A 9243-nucleotide genomic window follows, 5' to 3' on the forward strand; every position below is an offset into this window, starting at 1 on the left:
ACGATTCAAAAATTCGACACCGCCACAAATTGTCCAAATTTCTGAATGGAAAGGAAAAGATAGAGAAGATGACTAAATTACCTTATTTGATTGAATGTTATTGTGTAAATTGTAGATTGAGTTTTATCTTCTTTATGGTGAAGTTGTCCGCGAATTCAGACCAAATGGTCTTTTCCTTTTCTTCTCTTGTTTTTTCTTTATTTTTGAGTTTGTTTTTTAAAATAATTTCCATTTTGGTTTAATTTTTGACAAATGGAACTTAAATAAGATTTTGGACAAAAGATTTACCTTTCTCACGCTCTTATTTTTTGTGTTAAACACGCACATGCCAGCTAAGCAGAATGGTGTGTCATTGACACACTTCTAAAAGGTTGGATGTATAGAAGGTTGCCCGTGGTAGAGGTGTGTAACAGGGATTTGGGTGCAAGGTCAATGGGTAAATTATGTATTTTGCCACTTTAAAGGGAAAAAGAAAACTTAGTCAGACCACTCTCCAAGCTTCTCTGAGTCCTGTGAGCTATTTTACATATATGAAAACCAATATCAACTAACTCCAAAATGAATAAAGAATGTTTCCTCCTTGCCGTTCAACCAAGATTAAACAATTCTGTATGAAGTTGATTCTGACGAACTATGTTCGCGAGTATCTTCTTTGTCGTTGTATTTCAGCTTCGTTCATCCAATCAGAGAGCCATAATAGGCCTTTATAACCCAAATATACTGAAGCAATCAGAGCTATTATGATGATAACAAATAGAAGAAATTTCTTGATGCCAGCAATAATTCTCTGTCAAGTTAAAATAACTGCAGTTAAGCATTTAAAAGCTTGAAAGGAAAACGGATGTATCATTAATTCTAAGACAGACCTGCAGTATTGAAGTTTTCTTGTCTTCGAGCACCCTTCCTTTTCTCCGTCTTCGCTTCGTCACATTATCTTTTGTTTCAGGTTCCTTTTCCTGACGAAGAGCAAATTTGAGCTAAATTTCAACTAATTATGGGATATACTTTTGGATCAATAACCTATTGAGCGCAATCATTCTCATTCTCAAAAAATAAACTATTCAACGTAAGGCATGAGAAGTAACCCTCTTTCTTGTTCAACTCCAGAAAATACAGCAGATCATGACATGCAGTTGAGAAAATTATAAAGGTTTACCTCGGGCGCTTTTGATTTACGATGTTGCAACTCCCCCTCAGCAGCTTTCACTTTGCTCCTGCAATCTGAATTGCAAGGAAGGATGCCAAGTCCATATTGGTTTCTAGATACATCTTTGGGATCAGTACCATTACTTCTATAGGCTGCTTGCACATCCTTACAGACCAACTCTTTTTTCAGATTTTGGCATCCACAGCGAGCAGTAACCTAATAAAAGAATCATTAAACATTAACAGTAGATAGGCAGAAAATAGTGGATAGAACATGGAAAAAGAATTGATAAAAGTGACCCAGTAAACTAAATAACTGGAACATTTTTTTTTTTGGGCTCATCAACTATGAGCCTATACTATATGCCATCAATCAATGAAAAAAGAATTGATTTTACATTTTGGAATAATAAGTTATCTGGGTTAATAGAGCTAATAGAAAGGAGCTATCTGGCTCATTAGAAAAATTCCTGTTCAACTTTCTGGGATAGAGTTTAGTTGTATTTTGGATGAAGCTCATACAAGTTAAAATCTTTTTTTTTTCCTTTCCTGAAATAGTAAGTGTAGTCACAGAAATTAAATTTTTTTCTCTTTCTTTTCTTTTATCCAGTTTTTTCCTTTCTCACTGACAACGGAACTCTCTTTTTTTCATGGTTTTTAAATATAGATAATTGACACATCCAAATAAAAAGTAGCTGATGAAAAGCAATGGCATCTCAGACAATTGGCTTTCATGCAGCTTCATAAAGATGATTTTCCTGGTACACACCAGTTAGTGGAATGTTTAATGGCATCGAGTAAGCCCATTCAAATCCTAACTCGATGCTTTGATAGAATAGCGTGGCAAAGAAAGTAGAAAACAGAAATCAGTTTGTGAGCTAATAGTCAAATATTAATTAATTTGTTTATTCTAGTCCATAAATAATAAACTTATGTAGATATTCCGAATCAGCATATACATAGTATAGACCAAACAGCCCTTCACACATGGGTAGTATATGTGTTGCTGAAACATATCCCTGCTCCCTTAAGAATTTGTCGAATTGGGGAAAGATAGTTAAGTTAGCCAACAATTTGTGATAGAAAAATGATTTAAAGCCCTTTTGTTTCAGCATAAAATAGAATAGTTTCAATACCAAGCTTGGTTTGATGCAATGGATATGCTTTTTGGTCCTGGAATTGGCTGGCTAACTAAAAGGTACCTTCAAGGAGGCTGTGCACATACGCTTACTGTCGTGAATGGTTACTTTCTGATAATCTTGAAGGAAAAATGTAACATACGAGCAATGTTGATAGATATTGAAGTTAGATCCTTCCTTGGGCTAGAAAATCATGTAATAAAGAAATTGAACAAGCAAATGATCCTTGTTTGAAAGCATCATGGAAATTCAAAATCTTTCCTATGGACATATTTATATTGAAGTAGGAAATTGCACCTATTTCCCACGAAAGTGAATTTTCTTTCAACCTTTTTTACTTTTCGTTGCCAAGTAGTCCGTGAGGGGGAGGGGAGGCATGTTACTGGTTCAGGGATGTACTGTACCCATTCTGATATCCATTCACTCCCAGACCAAGAACTCTGTGAAACCTATAATGAGCAGATCAGCGGACCACCCCCAATGCCACAAAAGAAAAGCAACAGTGAGAGGAAACCTCCTTTCCCTTCTTGGAGCATGGCCATGGGGTCAGAGAAGTAGCAAATAAGTATAACTTAGGGTGATACAAGTGTTTATATACTTTTTTTTTTTTTTTTGTGTGCGCGCGCGCTTGTGTGTATATAAACACTTATATCACCCTAAGTTAAACTTATTTGCTACTTCTCTGACCCCATGGTCATGCTCCAAGCAGGGAAAGGAGGTTTCCTCTCACTGTTGCTTTTCTTTTGTGGCGTTGGGGGTGGTCCGCCGATCTGCTCATTATAGGCTTCACAGAGTTCTTGGTCTGGGAGTGAATGGATATCAGAATGGGTACAGTACATCCCTGAACCAGTAACATGCCTCCCCTCCCCCTCACGGACTACTTGGCAACGAAAAGTAAAAAAGGTTGAAAGAAAATTCACTTTCGTGGGAAATAGGTGCAATTTCCTACTTCAATATAAATATGTCCATAGGAAAGATTTTGATTTAAAACAAGATGCTATGAAACATAAGCTTTTTGTAATTCGAACTAAGTATTACCGACTAAGATAACTAGGTCAACAAACCACGCAGTGAGAGTATATCAATCAATTACCTTCTTGGAACATTGATCAGGAGATGAACATTCACCAGGATGACATATCTCCGGGCAGAGGTGCGTACAATTAGGTAATTTTCTGCACATTTTGCATCCAAACAAAGAAGGGTTCATCAAGGTCAGCTAGGGAGTTTCAGGTGCATTTCAAATGCACACAATTCAACTTTTTTTTCCCAATAAGGTAAAATGCACGAAAATCAACTTTATTATAAGCCTAAAGGGAAGGGGGTTGCGCAAATAAGTTGATAAGCCAAATAGCCTATGTAGCCATCATGGTGCACACCATTTTTGCTGAAGGTGATACAAAAAGAAATATAGCCTACCTATAAAACGATGAAATTACAGCTTTCGTTTATCGTAGATTTGAAGGAAAAGTGAGCAAAGTTCAATAAGCTACCTATGGCATGGTCCTCCACATGATCGAACAGTAAGTTGCTCTTTTGCGGACAAACTGTTGTAGTATATGCACTCAAAGACATGAACCATGGAACCACAGTGACATGAACGCTTTATCAGTGCTTTGCAAGGGGGGCATTCTCCAGGATGACAACGCAAGGGACATGGATGACGACAAGTAGGTTTTCTTTCCTAAAAATGATCAATAAAAGTAAATAGTTCATACCCGAACAACAAACCATAAAGTGCCAACTTATAAAGGAGTGCAATCATCAAAATGATAGAGCCACCAAACATATCATCGAAAGTATTGATTGCTGAATTAGGCCCCAAAAGAAAAAACTAGTAAGTCCCACAGATGAGATGGATAGAAAATATATTAATACCTGTTGGCAAGGAAGAGTACACTCTTCACAAGATTCGGGTCTTCTACTGCCATATAATTTTGAAGCACTACTAACCAAGGCATGGCAAACTTTAGTGCAGTAGTGATTTCCACAAGGAAGAGGATTTCCACACAAATTGTCACAGGAAAATACTGTCCTGTCTGAGCAGACCATCTGAAACAAGAAAGAGCTCAAGTGAATTTCTGTTGGTAAGTAAATGTAAAGCTTTTGACAGAGACAAAAGAATAATAAACAGCTCCTGAAAAGAATATACAAAAGAAGATAATGTAAGTATTATCGACGAGTTGAGGATATGATTCCCACCATTCTTTCTGCTCCTACATGATTACCCCAACAAGACCTCCATACAAGTTGTGGGCATGGGGGGCATGATGAACCAGGAGTAGGTTCAGTCTGATTGTTCGGTCTCCTTTTCTTTGGTTTCAAAGTGAACTCTGGAAGAGGAGGTTGTGTAGGGCCATGGCACCTGCTTATAATCAACGATTAACAAAGATTCAGTGAATGAACGGGTATACAATAGTAGATATCCAGAAATGTAATAAAGGCAAACCTCAATTCACACTTGTGCCCACAAGGATATTCTTCATCACAAAGTAAACGACATGGTGGGCAAGCTCCATAGTGACACCTATGTGGCTGGAGAAATGAGTGCACACGTTAGCCTCATCAAGTGAACAGTATTTTATTTCATGCTAGAAGTTGGATGAAAACCGAGGCATCAAGTGATAACCCTGCTAAATATTCCTAGAATAACGATATAAAATATTCATACAATCACCTAGTACATGGTAAGTAGTACATGCAACAAATACAACCTTGCAATTAGAAGCATGCCTGCATAAACGATCCACACGACATGGTTTACGACATTTTGGAGGTGTTTGTTCAGCTTCTGCACCACAAGGAACCTGACCAAAGTGAACAAAATTACCAGAAACAAGTTAGCAAGAATCTTCACGAAAAGATTTACAATGTTAGTACCATAAAGAATCTTCTAGTTGTAATCTAGAGCCTTCTTGCTAAACTTTTTAAAATGATTTCTACTTCATTGCTTAAAGCATAAAAATTCCAGCAGAATTTGGAAAGCAGAAATCAGGCAGTGCTGAGAAGCAATGTGAGGATAGTAACAGTGCCATCATTAGAGAGATTGCAAGTTGATTTGTTTTATTGGAGCCGAGCATGGAGATGACAGAAATTTATTTTCTTATTTTGATAAGGTGATGACAGAAAATTTGTTTACTACGTCAAATCATCTGACAAGATGAAAGAGGATAGATTGGGGAGGCTGATGTCATTTCTACAGAGGTAAATTGTCATGCTTTTAGTGCTGTGATTGCTTTTGGTGCATGCCAAGGAACATCAAATAATGAGCACCTGTTACCATCAGTCACTAGGCGCATCATGCTATCATAGAAGGCCACAAGTTATCAAATTAATGAGGGGATTATAAACAAGTGTAGGTAAAGAGGAATATAAGTAAGCACCATGAGTTACAACCTATTCATAGATCGATGTTCATTCCTAGGCTCCTTCTTTGTCTCTTAAGCTAGAAGATTCAGATCTTTGAAGCATAAAGATATTTAAGTGAAAAGCTCAAGGATGTCATTGACTCATCATAAAATACTGGTGAAGACTCCCAGTATAAAACAATGCTCACCAGACAGACGGAAAGTCCTAACGACTGGACAACAGAAAACTCTATGCCACTTCTATTCTTTCTAATCAATAAAACAGACAGATACTTATATAGAAAACACAACCATCTCTTCCACTATAGGAGATATAAAACTTCAAACAAGGTACATACAGTAACTGAACTCCTACCTCGAAATGTGTCACCCCGCATAAACATGAAATTGTGACCATCACTGGGCAGGGTGCACAAGCGCCTCTGCAGTAACCAAAGGAAATTGGTCACATATTGTTCAATAACTGATGCAAGGATTAAAAGATCAAGGACTGCCACAGTCACCCAAATATAAAATATATAAACAAGAATTGGGATTATTTAGCTCATACAATTTTTTCTTTGCAAATCAACACTAAAGTAACACCACTTTAAATCATAAGAGACCAACATATATAACTGTTAACTTTTCCTACATATGATCAGGTGTTTAGTTCGGCAGGCAATAGCATTGACAAACAATAGGTGCCAAAATTCAATCCTTTTCCACGCTGCCTCCTGATGTCCTCATCCGGAGAGTCATATCAGGCTCCACTGTAGCAAGATAAATTATTAAATCACCCCAAGTATCTTTTTTTTTTATGATGGTAGTGTCCGGGGGCAGTTTGGGCACCAATGCAAATACCCGATAACCCAGCCACCAAGGCTTAGGAGAAGAAATCACCTAGCGTTTTCTCCCTCTACTGGGATTTGAACATGAGACCTCATGGTCCTCCTCCCATTTCATTAACCACTAGGCCACAACCTTGGGTGCCGAATCACTTCAAGTATCTTAAACTTCAAAAAGGCTAAAGCTTATCCTTCTTAGATGATAGGTGTCTAATAAAATCCACGTGAATGATTTCTAATATTTACTTTTCTGAGAAAGGCAACAAGAATGATTACTAATATTTATCATGTTTGTCCTTCTCAGTTCTCATTTCACAAATTTGTAACGATTTTTGTTCCTAAATTATGGAAATATGCATTAGAGACACCACAAGTACACATATCCAACACACTACATATTAGGAAAGGAGCTTCACAAAATGGTATACACTCTTTCATGTACTGAATCTACAAAAAGCTGATATATCAATAAGACAATAACTTTTCCTGTAAGAGGACAACAACAACAACAACAACAACCCATTTAATGCCTGGGAATCGCAACTCAGGAAAACAGAAAGAACTATATCAGACCTGTGGCAAGGAGCTGGACACTTGTGATTCCTACAACGGAGCTTCCTGTCACACATCTGTCACTTGACAGATTTAAGTACACATTAGGAATAATAGTAAGTAACAAAATTGTCAAAATATGAACTAAACAAACACACCTCAGAACAAGGTGGGCAATCCCCATCACAGCATTTGCGCTTACAGGCATGTCTTCCACAGTCCCGCATTTTCTGACACTTCCTTTCACATGTCATATCTTGATAGCAAGGAACCTATTCTAAGTTCAATTTATTGTTGATAAACTTAGAACCGAAAGAAATAATCACAAAAGATCAAGTAAATTAATCAAAATAAGTACAACTAAATCTTACCTGTTTCCTATAACTCCCACACCTACACGATTTAGTAACAACCACCCTACAAGTTTCAATGCAGGGGCCTCTGTGGCACCTTTCAGGGCACCTATGAAATCCACAGCTCAGCATTTTACCACACGTTGCTCCACATACCGAAACCGGAGCATCACAAGCAATCCCTTCATAAAATCTCTTCCCACAAGGACAAGTCCTCTTCCCTTGAAGTGGACAATCTCCACAATCACCCTCATGACAACCTCTCTCACACTTATGCCTCCCACAACCAAGTAACTTAACACATGGATTTTCACACCTAAAGAACCTATCAAAACACTCTCTTTTCATCTCCAACTTCCCACATTGACACTTATAAATGCCTTTAGCTTTACAAGGAGGACAATTACCCTCATGGCAAGTTTCACTACACCTATGAGTCTTACAATCCAACAACTTTTTACAAACACCGTTGCACGAGAAATTCTTGAACCCGCATCGTTTGACATCTTCCACAGCCCCACAAAAGCAATTGGATTTAACCAATTTAGGACAAGACGGGCAGGGCCCCGGGTGGCACAACAACAAGCAATGGTGTCCACAATTGTACTTCAATGGCCTCCCACAAATTTCATTACAAGAATGAGGTAAAACCCAAGGATCATGAGGTGGGTCCGGGAGTTTCCCACAGAAACAATAGTAATTTTTAGGGATCTGCGATTTGGAATACTCAACTCGGCATTTGGGGCAGTGCCATAAAAGGGAACTGTCATTCGGAGTGGCGGCGCGCGTGACGGCACGTGCGGCGGCCAAATTGGAGCATTGAACGGCCCATGATTGGATACAATGGAGATGAAAGACGGCGAAACAGCCAGAGGAACATGACCATGTGGGATCGGAAGGACGGATTCTTTCGAGGCAAATGAGGCATGAGAGGGCACCGGAACGAGAAGAAGTGAGGAAAGATTGGATTTTGATTAGGTCATGTTGTTGCTGTTGTTGGTTGTTGTGGTCGCCGCTGGAATGTTCGAGGTAGGATTTGAAGATGGTGGAAGAGAGGTCGGAATGGCGGTGGTGATGGGAGTCGGAGATGGTGGCGGAATCGGAATCGGAGTCGGAAGATGGCGGTGAGAGAGGTGGTGCAACGGTGGCGGACCAGGAGGTCATTTTGGGAATTTAGGAAGTAGCTTGGACTTTCGTTGGTTTTGAGGAGGACGTTATAAGTTGTGACCCAATTCTGTTCTCTGTTTCTAGAAAACTTGCCATTTGTCGCTCATTTTTTGTGAAGTACGAGAACGAGATTATACTATGTTCGTCTCATTTTATATATGTATTGCTTTAATTAGACACAAAAATTTGAATAGTTGTAGCTTGATTGATGCGCCATTATATTAATGTAGTTACCGGATATATTTAAGTATTTATTAAAAATTAGTGAACAAAGATAAGATTATATCAAATTCTAAAAATTTAGATAGTTAAATGAAGTTGAAAGTTGTACTAATTGTCTAAGAACTATTAATACGTCATCAATCAGAAAGACACCAAATATTAAGATGGAGAAAGTGTAGCATCGAATTGATTTTAGAAAAAGGAACCTAAAGTGATTTGTGATTACTAACTTTGCACATGTAGTCAAAAGCAAACAAACTTAATACGGCTCAATGTCCAGAAAAATGTTGAAGTTGACAGAAATTAAATTCACACAGAATGTACCCTATACAAAAGTTATTGGCTATTTGATGTACATAGGAGATTTTATAATGTTGGATAATTGTTTGCTATTAATATATTTGGAAATTTTCTTTAATCCTAGATGTATTGGAAAAAATTGTATATAAAGGTGACGTGTCAAGACACG

The 9243-nt window shown here is 38.0% G+C and overlaps 1 protein-coding gene across 1 annotated transcript; it reads right to left on the minus strand.

Annotated features, from left to right (window-relative positions):
* Window positions 1–416: 416 nt before the first annotated feature.
* Window positions 417–8744, minus strand: LOC107785290 (NF-X1-type zinc finger protein NFXL2). The gene is made up of 13 exons (XM_016606560.2): window positions 7404–8744; window positions 7191–7304; window positions 7054–7109; window positions 6009–6075; window positions 5000–5092; window positions 4735–4820; window positions 4488–4650; window positions 4164–4337; window positions 3779–3969; window positions 3379–3460; window positions 1157–1363; window positions 867–956; window positions 417–787 (listed from the first exon to the last, which is right to left on the minus strand). The coding sequence occupies exons 1-13, from the start codon at window positions 8547–8549 to the stop codon at window positions 632–634; spliced, it is 2625 nt and encodes an 874-aa protein (XP_016462046.2). The 5' UTR covers window positions 8550–8744; the 3' UTR covers window positions 417–631.
* Window positions 8745–9243: the final 499 nt, after the last annotated feature.

This window comes from Nicotiana tabacum, chromosome 6, assembly GCF_000715075.1.
Source record: "Nicotiana tabacum cultivar K326 chromosome 6, ASM71507v2, whole genome shotgun sequence".
Classification (NCBI taxonomy): domain Eukaryota; kingdom Viridiplantae; phylum Streptophyta; class Magnoliopsida; order Solanales; family Solanaceae; genus Nicotiana; species Nicotiana tabacum.

Bases quoted from the DNA above. Each gene is read 5' to 3' on its own strand.
- LOC107785290 (XM_016606560.2), bottom strand. From the start codon at position 8,549: ATGACCTCCTGGTCCGCCACCGTTGCACCACCTCTCTCACCGCCATCT. The intron at 3,461-3,778 runs GTAGCTTATTGA...CAAAATGTGCAG, and splicing joins TGTGGAGGACCATGCCATAG to AAAATTACCTAATTGTACGC. The intron at 1,364-3,378 runs GTAATTGATTGA...TTCTTTTATTAG, and splicing joins CTGATCAATGTTCCAAGAAG to GTTACTGCTCGCTGTGGATG.